This window comes from Apium graveolens, chromosome 11 (genome assembly GCF_009905375.1).
Source record: "Apium graveolens cultivar Ventura chromosome 11, ASM990537v1, whole genome shotgun sequence".
Classification (NCBI taxonomy): Eukaryota; Viridiplantae; Streptophyta; class Magnoliopsida; order Apiales; family Apiaceae; genus Apium; species Apium graveolens.
Genome location: NC_133657.1, coordinates 32,284,155 through 32,298,687, shown reverse-complemented (window position 1 = coordinate 32,298,687; position 14,533 = coordinate 32,284,155). Strand labels below are relative to the sequence as shown.

General features: G+C 41.8%; 1 protein-coding gene across 1 annotated transcript; it reads left to right on the top strand.

The window, feature by feature from the left end:
• The first annotated feature begins 2,819 nt into the window (after positions 1–2,819).
• On the top strand, positions 2,820–5,743 carry LOC141698133 (protein MULTIPLE CHLOROPLAST DIVISION SITE 1). Its single transcript, XM_074502754.1, has 6 exons — positions 2,820–2,978; positions 3,063–3,132; positions 3,252–3,494; positions 3,661–3,827; positions 4,061–4,448; positions 5,326–5,743. The coding sequence occupies exons 2-6, from the start codon at positions 3,091–3,093 to the stop codon at positions 5,518–5,520; spliced, it is 1,035 nt and encodes a 344-aa protein (XP_074358855.1). The 5' UTR covers positions 2,820–2,978; positions 3,063–3,090; the 3' UTR covers positions 5,521–5,743.
• The last annotated feature ends 8,790 nt before the right edge of the window (positions 5,744–14,533 follow it).

Here is a 14,533-nt window from a genome sequence, read left to right as displayed (position 1 = left end):
CTGCCAGGGGCAAGATAGAAGGCTTGGATCAACCACATCCGGCCATACGCCCTGAGCGTCTTTGATTCCCCTATTCCAACCTATTGTGAGGTTAACAGGGTGCATCTCATCATCATGCCCGTCCATCATTGTGGTGAACCTAGTGGATCTGTGATAAGCTCCCTCGAGGTCTTTCCATTCCTTCTTCCTCTTCTCCTCCGAGCTAGCATATTTCTTCTCCATGATTGCGAGCTTACCCTCTACCTCGTGAGCCCTGGACTCCCACTCCCCTGCGGAGATAGTCATTTGGTTCATGGAAGTCTGCAATGCATTATAGTCGCTTCTCATTTTGACAGCTTGAGTAGAGGACGCATCGAAATAGGCATTGGCCTGACAAAGAAAATATGAGTTTAGTTATAAAAAGTTTGAGTATGAAGGGTCGAGCCCCCAAAGAGTAATCCCTATAATATTTTCCAAGTTCTAAGAAAAAGAGAACTTAGACGAAAATTTACACAAGGAGAAGTATACCTGATAGAGGGCGTGAGCCCCCAGCATCCCAGCCTCAAGAAGTTTCTCACCAGAAGAGACGAATAAGAGATTTCTTTAAAAGGATAACTCTCAGCAAAACCAAGTTTTGTGAAGACTAGAACGTCTACAAGAACGAGTTGGTTGAAGTGCATAACATCCTACAAGAGAAGTTTGGACAAGTTCAATGAAGTATAAGACTTCCAATAAGGACAAGTTCAATAGAACACAGAACGTTTAGCAAAAACAAGTACAGAACGTCCACTGAAATGAGTACAGAACGTTCACTGAAATAGCAGTAACAGAGCTGAGAGGAACTCAAAGGCAACCATGAAATTAATTCCATGGACAACCAAGAGTAACAAGGGCATGATAAGGTATGTAGCAAACCTGGACTCTGAGTGAGAGAATAAAAAAAATAAAAAAATTGGGAGGGGCAGGAACCTCTGGCCAACCTCCTCCAGGCCGACCAGAAGGAGGCCGACCATGAGCCTCTGCCCAACCAGGCCGACCATCCCTCATTTGGGGGCATGAGGTTGAGCAGAGCCTCCTACAGCAGGAGGTTCTGCTCAACTCCAATGACCCCCCTTCGAAAATTTTGAAAAATTTCGAAAAAATGGAAATTTTTTAAAATTTTTAACATTTTAAAATTAAGCCCAGATTAGGGCCGATTAGTGAAATTAAGCACGGATTACAGTCGATTAGTGTATATTAAGCGTAATTAACCCAAATTAGGGGGAATTCGTGATTTGTATGATGAAATTAGCCCAGATTAGGATCGTTTAACCCATTCACTCTTACAATTAGTGTGAATTAAGGATAATTAGTGTCTTATGCATACTGATTAGTCTTAATTATCCCCGATTAGGGCAGATTAGCCTCGATTAAGGCCAATTAGTGCATTCTAGCTTAAAATTAGGTTCTTTTAAGCCAAATTAACAACTTGTGCATGGAAATTAGCCCCGATTAGCCTCGATTAGGGCCGGTTAGCAGCTTTCATCCTATAATTAACCTTGACGAAGGTTAAGGGGTGATAAACGCTGGTTTTTAGCCCCGAATATGGCCGTTTAGTGTTAAACACTATCCAAATAGCCTGTGCAAAGGCCTTAAGTGTGTATACTCGCACTAGCAAGTCGTTGTAAATGTGTAGTTCGCTCCACACTTTGCGATAAAATGACGATACCCATGAAGGGCCAACACCCATGAAGGGCCGACACCCATGAAGGGCCAATACCCGAGAAGGGCCGAAAGTACCCCGAGTCGCGATTAGACCATTATAACTTCCACGAAAACTCGAGCAGTATTCAAGGAATTTGGGGGGCAAATGATATAAATAGAAAATACATCCTAAAGATACATTAAATGTCGCATTAATTATACTTGAGCTTCTTGTCTAAAAAGTCCAATACAGACCTGTCTGGTCCGAACTCATAGCAGACTCAAGACGACCCATGTAACCAAAACCCTACATGATGTAGTGTTTCAAAACACTACACCATGTAGCATTTTGACCTAAAACACTACTTCATCTAGCATTTTATATATATATATATATATATTATTTTTTTAAAATAATTTTTTTAATCCAAAAAATGATTGTTAAATCCTAAATTAATAAAAAAAACATTTTAAATTATTTATAAAACCCAAAAAGGGATTGGTAAATCCTAAAATGTTAAAAATTATTCAAATAATTTACACCGAAAAATTATAAAATTATTTAATTTAAAGTTTATATTTTTGGTTCCTAGGGCTGATTAAATTAGGGCTTAGACTTTAGAGTTTAGGGGCTAAATGCCCTAAAATTTAAATCCTAAACCCTAAATCGATGTATCTTTTATTAATTTTTTATATATATTTTTAAAATTCAAAAGGGGATCGATAAATACTAAAATATTAAAATTATTAAATTAAGTTACACCCAAAAATTATAAAATTATTTAATTTTAAGTTTATATTTTTGGTTTTTAGGGTTTAGGGCCTAAAAGTCCTAATCCCTAGATTAAATTAGGATTTAGGCTTTAAAATTTAGGGGCTATCCTAAATCGATATACTTTTTATTAATTTTATTTTTTAAATATTTTTAAAATATAAAAAGGGATTGATAAATTTTAAAATATTAAAAAAACAAAGAAACACACACAATGCTAGATAGTACCGTGTGTGTGGTTAAACATTAAAGAAAAAATAGAACAAAACACTTGATAGTTGATAGATTAGTGTTTTGATTGTATATTAAAACGTTATATGATATTTGATTTTGAAGTATTATTTTGGGTTTTAATTTTTAATAATAACATTTTAGATATTTTATAAAGAAATGGTGACATTTGGATCTTTTCTCGGATAAACGATGGTGGTATTGTCTAAGAAAGTAAGCAAAGGACACAAACGTTGATAGCTCAAAGATTTATCGACGACATAAAATTGAAGGTCGAAACCTCGAATGCGTCCGCAAAACAAACTCCAAAAGGGTAAACCCTAATTTATATTTATATACTTGTATACCGGATTTCTACTCATATATATTCCTTAATGTTGTTTTTATATATTTACAGCTTCGCATTTTTGCTATACCCCTTTGTAATGGCTTGCAATTTGACTCTTCAACTTTACCCTTCTTATCCGGTAATTAACAACTGTGCCTTTCACTTCTTTTATCAATGCTTCTTGCTTCTACTATATTCTAGTTCTTGTGTATGTATAACTGTATAAATGAATTTCAATTCATGGGTGTTTTTGTGTAGCGTCTAATTTCACCATATGTGATTCAACTAAGGAGGGTGGAGATGGGATTTGATTGGTGTCAGCTTAATTGTAGTAATGAGAATCAGAGAGCCAAAAAGTTTGTTATACGTGCTTTGAGTGAACGAGATACTGACAATCAGGGCAAGACTATTAAGTCGTTGAAAGATAAAGTGTTTGTTGATACCCGAAATGCTGTTGTCAGGTTACGAGAATCTGTTAGCTCTGTACCTCACATTTTCGTGGTAAAGTTTCTTTCTTTTGTCCGTGTCAAGTATAGTTTACCAATTTCAGTTTCAACCTTGTGTTTTTATATTTGTTATTGTGTTATAGGATGATTTGGGGAATGTTGTGAATGTGATGTAATTTTGAATGAGCTAGTAACTTTTTGTTGTTTTGTGTGTTTACTAGACAAAGAGGATATCTACTTCTTATGTCGCTGTTGGGATATGTGTTGCAACGATGTTTCTAGTCATTGTTATGCGAGTATTTAAGGCAAGGAATTCAAGGCCCAGTCGTCCTGGTTCTGTAGCTGATCTTGTTAGACGTGGCCAGCTGCGATCAGATAGAAGAGGCATGTATGAGTCTTAACCATTTCTCTTTGTGCAGAGTGTGTTTGTGTGTGTGAATAGTTAAGTTTGTTGAACTTAAAATGAATGTGTAGATGGTTCTTTCTAATTGCACTATGAAGTTTAAAAAACAGTGAATGCATCACAAGTTCTTGCTTTTTTAGGATTTACTTGATTTTGCTGACTTTAGAATCACTTTTTGCACACATCTCGTTTTGGCTTTACATGTTACATCTCCGCAGCTCAAGTACTCTCAAATATGAAGACCCGTTCAATAATCCAATGGTAAAGATTAGCAAAACTAATTCAACTGTTGAGATGTGCGGAAAGGTGTATCGTTTAGCACCAGTTACTCTTACCAGGGAGCAACAAAATGTTCATATAAAAAGGAGGTCACGAGCGTACCAGTGGAAAAGACCGACAATATTTCTCAAAGAAGGAGACGCAGTACCTCCTGATGTAGACCCTGATACAATTAGGTGGATTCCTGCAAACCACCCCTTTGCCACAACCGTCAGTGACATTGATGAAGATCTGGCACAGACCAATGTGTATCAGAAGCACGGTGTTCCATTTCGTATCAAAGCTGAGCATGAGGCACTGCAGAGAAAGCTAGAATCACTACAAAATGTAAGTTCTTCAAGTCACTTCACTTAATATGGTCCTGAATGTGGACTGAATTATATTTGAGTAAGCACCTTAGTTCATTGGAAGAGTGGCCCAAGCTCCTTGAGAATTGATCAAGTGTGTTCATTTAGAGCCAAACAGTGTACTGTGTCCAAATTGTGAATGAAACCTTATCAATACACATGGAATGCTCTTTTTCCAAGTTGCATTCATGTGTGTGCATTTATATATATAGGTCGTCCTCAGTGAAAATCTCCTGTATCATCATGATATCAGACTGGTGTGAGTTGAACTTCAATTTAACCCTTCGTACCCATTAGTTGCAGAAAGAAAATACTTACATCTGCATTCTTCCACGCCTAGCATGTGCATAGAATAAATACCCTCTGCTCCAGTGTTGAGTAGGACTAGGACTTCTAGTCAACACCTCTTAGGCGAGTAAACAGTGGAAGTCTAGATCTCTGTTGTCATCTTGTCAAGTAAGATTTAAGTTTACCCTAACACAAGTTTGGGGCAAAGGTTAGCCATGGACCAGCTTCCTCTATGGGTGTGCGTGTGGCCTACAAGTAGCACTTGCTGCCCGGCCTGCAATGGCATCTTCACACTGAAGAACTTGTCTTTCAAAGCACAACCAAAACAATTACTTTGATCCTTTATTTTTTATTACTACTGAGAAGTTAGTATTAATTAGCAAATTTTGAAATTCACTTATGTTAATAAAACATACGTAATGACGATGAACGATACCAAGTTGTTTTTACCTTTAACACACACTTGAGTATTTGTCCGTCCTTGTTTGTGAGGTATGGCTCTAAAACTACTTTGTTATTGTCCTATTAAAATATAAAAGTTTCAAAATGATCTATTTATGCAATTGCAGGACCAGAAATTCAGTAAATTAACAATCGATCCAGGAGCTGCAAAAATTTATGAGAGACCATTCAAGTCACAGTTTAAATCTGATGATCAGGTAGAAGAAAAACTCCCAAATGGTCCATCCAGGCATAACCAGTCAGATCATACACACAATTCTCATGGAAGCGGCACAAATACTGAGGATATACAGCATACTTGAGCTGCTTTACTCAATTGGTTATAACAGCTGTAAAGGTTTTGTGTTGATTATCTGGTGAAGGGCTGGGTTCAAAGTTTGACAATATCAAAGTTCTGAATCTTAAAGGCTAAAGCTTTTCCAATCCAAATTTTGAATCTTGTTCAAGTTGTTAAAAAGTAGTGAAGGTGGAGTGTAAATAAGATTCTTGTATGTTATATAATATTAAGCGGAAGTTTATCAATCACACGATTCCCATATTGCATGAATATGTAGATAGTATGTTGTGATCAAATAATTTCCAAAGTATAAAAAAATTATCACTGATGGGTTGATCAGCCTAGGTTGAGTTGACATGTTGGGGTCAGGTGTATGGTGTGAATGATAACTCTGGTGAGCGGGCGGCCCCTTCCGACGCCGTTCCTGGACCTTTTGGGTATAAATGAGGTGTAGCTGCTGGTTGGGTATCTGCAAAACAACGCCGGAGGGGGGTTTGGCTCCTACGGCGCCTCCGGTGTAATAATAAGAACAGGGTTTTGGAGAAGATGAAGATGTATGTATGTAATAAGAAGGTTGCTGTGTGTGTATATGGATGTCAGAGCGTGGGTGTGTAAGAGTGTGAACGTTTTTCTAACCCCTAAACCCTTCACCCTTGGGGGTATATATAGCCCAAAGGTAGGGTTTAGGGGTTGTTACCTCTAAATCAGGGTCGTTGGATCTTGGGGGTCGAGGACGCTTGACTTGGGTGGATTGCTTACACGTGTCCAGGGGAGGACCACCTTCAGGGTGTCCTAATGGCCTTCTTACACGCGCCGTGTTTGTCTGGTATGTTGGTTGTTAATAGCTGTTATCGTCATGTGCCCACGTACCCTTCCTTTGGCAGGTTGTGGAATGTGCATGTGCTTGCGGGGACCCCCCTCATTGTGATCTTGGCCCCGATCCGGATCCAGGTAGGCAGATGATCCAGGTCATGGGCTGGGTCCTGGTAGGCAGGTGATCCGGGTCCCGGGTTGGAACCGGGTTGGGAGATGACCCGGGTCATGGGTTGGTTCGGGCCTAGTCTCTCCAATTGATTGTTCTGGGAGAGAGGGGGGTCTTGTTCCATCGGTTGAGCCTGATACCCTTTAGATCCAGGTTGGATCCTAACCAGGTCGCTTATACCTTATCATTTGCCCCCCACTCCCTTATGCAGATTTTCTGGATCGGGGAGTAGAGTATTGTGACTGCTTTTTCTTTACGAGAAAAATTTATGCGCCCGGTTACCCCCCAATCCGGATCTGGTGTAGTAGATGCCAATCCGGATTAAGGTGGAATAATTTGGCTTCTTGGAGAAAATTTCCGCTCCCGGTTGCCCCTCAATCCAGATCTGGTGTAGTAGATGCCAATCTGGATTATGGTGGAAGAATTTGGCAGCTTGAAAAAAATTTCTGCTCCCGGTTGCCCCCCAATCCGGATCTGGTGTAGTAGATGTCAATCCGGATTAAGGTGGAAGAATTTAGCTGCTTGGAGAAAGTTTCTGCTCCCGGTTGCCCCCAATCCGGATCTGGTGAAGTAGATGCCAATCCGGATTAAGGTGGAAGAATTTTGCTGCTTGGAAAAAATTTCTGCTCCCAGTTGCCCCCCCAATCCGGATCTGGTGTAGTAGATGCCAATCCGGATTAAGGTCGAAGAATTTGGCTGCTTGGAAAAAATTTCTGATCTTTTTCCTATTTCATGATCCGGATCTGTTGAAGTAGAGAGATATCCGGATTGACTCCGAGAAATTCTTGCTCCTAAACCTGAACCTTGTTTACAATGATCTGGGTAGGAGCCTTTGATCCGGGTAGCTGGAGGAATTTGTAGCGTTTTTCGGCCTTTTCCCTCCCATGAATTTGAATATTTTTGACAGTTGTACTCCTAGAAAAGTGTGCCATAATGATTATGGGGTTTAAATGTGATTGATATATGTATATGTTTATATATGCATATATTGTAACTGCTGGTTAAGCGAATCCTCGGCTGCCACGTGGCAGGGGAGTTACTCCCTCATGTCCCTATAAAAGGCTGCCTACTTCCTTTGTTTTTTTATTCTTCCCCAAAAACGAAAAGTCACCTCTTCCTTCTCTTTTCTCTCTGAATTTCCTTGGATTTCTTCGGAGCTTTGGGGTTTTTGATGCTCGATTTTTCATCGTCGTTCCGCCGTTTCTTGCTCTCGTTTTCGATTAACTTGTAAGCCTCTCTCTGTTCGTCTTTGTATTTACCGTATTTCTCTTCGAGTTACTTCGGTTTTCAACGAATTTTACATGCATCGATCTGTATTCTTCTTCGCTGATTAGTGTTTTTGTTGTGTTTTATTTTTGATATGACTGTTTTTTGCTATGCATGTTAAGATCTGAGTGTTTTTGGGCGTTTTTTGCACGGGGAATTGGGCTTTCATGTTTGATTTTGTTGGGTTTTTTTGGTTTGTTCTTCATGTTCTTGAGGAAAATATTTTTATGTATATGTTTGTTTTGTATATTTTGTTTTTTGATTCTTGAAGTGGTTGTTTGTGGGTTAGGGTTTTGGCTTTGATCCGGGTAGGGGGTAGAAGACCCGGGTTCGCGGTATTTAGTTGGGTAGAATTAAATGACTTGGGGTTTTCTAGCTGTTTTTGGTTGTTTCGGATCCGGATCTGGGTGTTTGGCATTAGGATCCAGGTCCATGAGTTTTTGATTGTCTGGCTTGTAGTTAACAAGATACGGATCGTTGATGTTTTTTCGGGTTGGACTTGCATTGGTGGTCCGGATCATTAGGTTATGGTAAAACTAACATAACGTACTTGATCCGGACCGCTTAGCAAAACAAATAAAATCTGTAGGGCCCAGGCTAACTGACCTTCATTTTATTAGGTATATGGTCCGGACCAAGGAGCGGGCTAGGAGAGTCTTTAACTGCTACCCAACCTTTTCTGGAGGCGAGAGTGATCCAGATTCTTCTGGTAGAGAACGAATCCGGGTCGAGATGGTTAAGAAAGCCTCCCCTTCCACCGAGATAATTTCGAAGTTCCGGTACAAGAAGATTCCAGGGGGTTCAGTTCCCTTCACACCCGAGGGTTACTGGATAGACGTAAAATACCATTTTGTTGAGAAGCTCGCGAAGATTGAAAACGAAATCTGTTATAGCAAAGTTAGGTATGATAGACAGCCTAACGGTCACCCCGGGGTGTACAACCAGGAAGCTCTCGAGAGGATGTTTGCCGAGTTTCCTATAAGCCGGGATCATTACCAGCTGAAAGATTCGTTCTCTGAAGCGGATCCGGGTGAGATGGATGAGGCGGTCCAGGCTGTTTTCTAGTTGACCCCTGATATCGAGTGGAGATGGCCGGAACCCCATGAAGGATCTATCACCGGCCGGAAGACGGCTTTGTTCCAGTCTGGATGGAACATCTTAGATCCAGGTGGAGCCCTCGGTGCCATATGTTCATCAAACACCTCTGCAAGCATGTGTACAAGATATCCCCGATGCAGATCACACCGAACGGGATAAAGTTGATGACCTGGTTTATCGCTTGCTGCAACAAATCCGGATTCCTGCCGACTCTGAAGCTCTTCCACCATATTTTCTATCTTTCTAAGTCCAGTCAGAAGCCTTTTTACGAGATTAGGTTTCGGGCCGCGGAATGTGGTTATGGCCCGGTTAGAGCCAAGCCTATCATGCACCAGTCCTCATTAAAATTCTGGAATTGGGAGATTATTCAACTGAAGGGATACGACTTGGCTTATCTCCCCTATTTTACAGTGGAGGGCGTTCAGACTAAGTTCAGCCCGACTGTGCTTGAAGGACGGGCTTTGTCCCAGATGAGGTGTTTCTGCGACTCCCTTGAGTTCCAGCCGACCCGGGACACGTTTATGAACCAGAAGTTGCTTTTTAATCTTGGCTGTAAGTTTTTCTTTAAACCATGTTGGCCCTCGATCCGGATCCCTTGCTCCGCTTGTTGATCCGGATCAAGGTTCTGTTAGCTTTTTACTTGTAACTCGTTTAGAAAAGATGTTAGCTTTTGATCCGGGTCTCCTGCTTCGCTTGATGATCCAGATCAAGGTCCCGTTTTCTTTTTTACTTGTAATCTGTTTACATAAGATGTTTGCCTTTTGATCCGGGTCTTTTGCTTCGCTTGATGATCCAGATCAAAGTCCTGTTTGCTTTTTTTACTTGTAATCTGTTTACATAAGATATTTGCCTTTTGATCCGGGTCTCTTGCTTCGCTTGATGATCCAGATCAAGGTCCTGTTTGCTTTTTTACTTGTAATCTGTTTACATAAGATGTTTGCCTTTTGATCCGGGTCTCTTGCTTCGCTTGATGAAACGGATCAAGGTCCCGTTTGCTTTTTTACTTGTAATCTGTTTACATAAGATGTTTGCCTTTGATCCGGGTCCCTTGTTCCGCGATTTGACCTCCTTTTGTTTTTCTTCTGCAGGTTTGCCTCATTTCAACCGTAACTTCCTCAGAATCATGTCTTCTTCTGCTTATGCTGCGACATTCAATACCCTCGGCTTGGCCTTTAAGACAAGTAAGGGGGCCCCGGGCCTCGGATCTGGGTCTGCCGATATTGAGGGGGGAGCCGAATCTTCAGTTCCCCAGGATATCCCGGATCCGGGTCATGAGTCCGAGCCTGAGGTTCAGGAGATCCCGGGTAATGATGATCCTCCAAGGAAGAAAAGGAAGTCCGTCCCAACCAAGCTTCCCCGGGGTAAAGATGTGGTCTCCAACCGGGTCATCTGTGACTCGGAGGGAAAAGGTCCAGATGGGATTGCCGTGAAGATAGGCACCAAGTCTCTGATCGACCTTGTCGGGTTTATGTCCAGCATCCCCTCTGAGGATGATTGGGAGGAGGTTGAAGGGTAAAGCATTGCTGCTGCCTTGAAGAGGGTAACCGGGCAATGGGGGCAGGTAATTACTGAATTTTTATGTTTTTAGTCCCAGATTGTGCCCCCTAACTTTGTTTCTGCACTTAGTTTCTACCTTGTATTTTTCCAGCTTGGGAGCGCCATATCCATCTGCTCAGATGTTGCTTTTACGGAGATCCGGGAGACCAACAACCAGACTAATATTGAGAAGTTACGGGCTGATGGTTTAAAGGGTGAGCTGGAGGAGGCCCGGGAGAGCTTCCGGACGGTTGAATCCGGATTGAACGAGAAGCTAAAGGCAGAGCATGACCGGTCTGAGGGTCTTGCTAAAGAGGTGGAGAGGCTGAAGGCCGAGCTTGCTGCTAAGAAAGATTTGAACAAGGAAGCCATAATCGCTGAGTTCAAGGCTAGTGACGTTTATGACTTCGAGGTGGCTCAGGCTGGAGTCCCCGAGGTCCGTAGAGCTTGGCTTGTTGCAGAGAGGCACATAAAATCCGACCATCTGGCCAACTGGGACAGTTTCATTCAGGAGTTCCTTGCTGCGAAATTTGTTGTCGAAGACGGCAAGGGTGAACCGGAACCATATGACGGTCCCAACCCCAGTTTCCTCTAGATCCAGACCAGCTTTGCTAAGCTTCTCGGGCCCAGCCCCTGTAATTTCCCTTTTTCTAGGATTTCCAATTCTCGCACTTTGATTTTCTGGACTTGACTGTAATATTTGGATTTGTTCCGGGTCAAACATTGATCTGGATTATGCTTTAAATTTAACTTTCTTTGCCTTGTATTTTCCTTTCATTCTAGAAAATATTTCCTGCTTATCTTTTGGTCCGGGTAGGACACCCCACCCGGAAATTTTTGCTCTCATGAGACGTCCGGATCCTGACTTTTAATCCGGGCTGTGATATGTCCCCCAACCCGGATTGGCTTTATAGCCGGGTGGTTCCAGGTATGAAGCCTTTTCAGGGTTGACATTGTTTTTCTTATGGTATATCAATCCGGGTATGGTACCATAACTGAATTGATAGTTGCTTCTGCTTTTTGTACTTAGAAAATAATCCAGGTACATAATGGTTGCTTTTAACCAGGATTTGGATTATCATCCGAGTTTGTTTTGATTTTTATTTTGGTTTTCAATCCAGGTATGTTATCATTCCGGATTGATGAGTGCTTTTTTGCTTTATGTACTTAGAAATCAATCTGAGTACATAATAGTTGTGGCAACCCGGATCTGGAATCTTATTCGGGTTGTTTTTTCTTATAATATTGCTTTCAATCCGGGTATTCTACCAATCCGGATTGATGATTGCTTATTTTGCTTTATGTACTGAGTCAATCTGAGTACATAATAGTTGTGGCAACCCGAATCTGGAATCTTATCCGGGTTGTTTTTTCTTATAATATTGCTTTCAATCTGGGTATTCCATCAATCCGGATTAATGATTGCTTATTTACTTAGAAATTTTTTAAGTAAATAGTGGTTGTTTTTATTTTTTTCTTCCAATCCGGATGTGGGACGATACCCGGATTATTTTTTGCTTTTCTTACTAGTAATTTTAAAGAAGTAATAGCTTTCTAGGAAAGGAATTTTTTTTATTGACTTGAAATTTTCTTCATACAAAATATAGGATCATAGATTGGTTGCTTGCCATAGGCTACAATTTTTTGGTTGATTTTGGTTGCTTTTTCTACTGGTAGAATTTTCAGAGCCTGAGTCCATGCCAAGTGTTTGGGATCTCGGATTCATCCATATTCATGAGCTTGTATGTTCCTGGCCTTAGGACTTCCTTGACTTTATATGGGCCTTCCCACCTTGGCATTAGTTTCCCAGTGTTGGTAGGATCTTAGGTTTTCGTGTCTCGAAGAACCAGGTCTCCAACTTGGAAGTTTTTGACCCGGGACTTCTTGCTGAAGTGCTCTTTAGTTTTTTCCTTGTACTTCTCCATCCTTGCCACCGTCTGGTCTCGGACTTCATCAATTAGCTTAATATTTGTTCTGAGCCCCTCCTCATTTGTTATTTTATCAAAATTGATTGCTCGATGGGAGGGGGATCCTACTTCAATTGGTAGCATAGCTTCAGTTCCATAAGCCAATTTGAAGGGGGTTTCTCCTGTGCCTGTTCGGGGGCTTGTTCTGTATGCCCAGAGTACATTAGGCAACTCTTCTGGCCATTTGGTTTTACTTTCCCTGAGCCTCTTCTCAATCCCCCAGAGAAGTATTCGATTAGTTACTTCAACTTGGCCATTCCCTTGAGGGTAGGCTACAGATGATTTCTTGTGCCGCATACCCCGTGCTTGAAGGTAGGATTCAAATTCTGATCCGAAGAACTGTGGCCCGTTATCCGAGACCAGTACTCTCGGGATCCTGAACCTCATCAGGATGTTGTCCATGAATTTGATGCAATCTTGCTGGTTTATTGTTCTCATGGCCTTTGCTTCTACCCATTTTGTCATATAATCAATTGAGACTAGCAAGTACCTGAGGTCTCCTTTGGCCCTGGGGAAGGGTCCCATGATATCAATGCCCCATACAGCAAAAGGGATTGGCGACAAGACTGGGGAGGGTAGGACTGGGCTCATCCGGGTCACATGTTGAAGATCTGGCATTCCTTGCATTTTTTCACAAAATCTATTGCATCCTGGTGAATAGTTGGCCAATAGTAGCCTTGTCTTATGATCATGTGAGCTAGGGCCTTTGCGGACATATGATCCCCGCATATCCCCTCGTGAACTTCCATCAGACAATACTGTGCCTCCCCTGGGCCAATGCACTTTAGGATTGGAGATGAGAATGTCTGGCGGTAGAGTATCCCCTCTTCAATGAAGAATTTTGCTGCCTTGGCCTTTAATCTTTGAGCCTTCCCTTTGTCTTCGGGGAGCTCTCCCTTCTCCAAGTAGTTGATAAATAGGGTCATCCAATTCGGATTGTTGTCTATTTCCATGACCTCTTTAGATTCTATACTTGGTCTTTGTAACTCTTCGAAGTAGACAGAGCAATCCAGATCTGACGAGTTTTGAACTAGTTTAGATAGTGTATCAGCCTCTGAATTCTCCTCTCTGCAAATTTGAGTTACTTGTGTTTTTGGTATCAAGGCGAGGTAGCTTTGGACCAGAGCCTGGTACTTGGCTAAAACTGGATCCTTGCATATGTACTCGCCGTTTGTTTGCTTTACTACGATCTGGGAATCGCTGTAGATTTTGAGGTTCTGGATCCTGAGTGCCTTGGCTAGCTTCAGTTCTGCTATTAGGGCCTCATACTCTGTCAGGTTGTTGGTTGCTGAAAAGCCGAAGGAGATTGCTGTTTGAATTGTGAATCCTTCTGGGCTCTTTAGGATGAGCCCGACTCCTGACCTTTCATTTGTCAAGGAACCATCAACTTTGAGAGCCCGGGCTCCTAGGTCTTGATCAGTGTTTCTCTCAGGGTCGATGCTCATGGGCATAGGCTCTTCTTCCGGGAAATTGTATTCTATGATGAAATCAGCTAGAGCCTGGGCTTTGATTGCTGTTCTTGGGATGAAACTCAAATTGAATTGACTTAGCTCGACTGCCCAATTTACCAACCTTCCTGAAATATCTGGCTTGTGTATTATCTTCCTTAAAGGTTGGTTAGTTACCACCCGTATCTCCCTTCCCTGGAAGTAGTGCCTGAGCTTCCTGGATGCTGTAACTAAGGCAAAAGCAAACTTTTCTAGCCTTGGGTATCAGGTCTCCGCATCTTTTAGCACTTGGCTCACATAATAAATTGGTTATTGTTTGCCATTCTCTTCCCTGATCAGGGCTGCTCCAACTGCCAGGGCCCCTACTGATAGGTAGAGGGATAGGGGCTCCCCTGGTTGGGCTTTGGTTAATACAGGGGGTTGAGAAAGGTACCTTTTAATTTCTTCAAATGCGCTTTGGCATTCTGGGCTCCAATTAACTTCTTTCTTGTTGGTTGCTCCTTTTAACAGGTCAAAGAATGGTAGGCATCTCTCGGCTAGCTTTGAGATGAATCTTCTAAGTGCTGCCAGTGACCCTGCTAGCTTTTGCACATCCTTTTGTGTTCTGGGAGGCTTCATCTCCTGGATTGCCTTTATCTTTTCTCGGTTGGCTTCAATTCCCCGGTTGCTTATCATGAATCCAAGAAATTTTCCTGCCCCTACTCCGAATGTGCACTTTTATGGATTGAGCTTGAGTGAGTA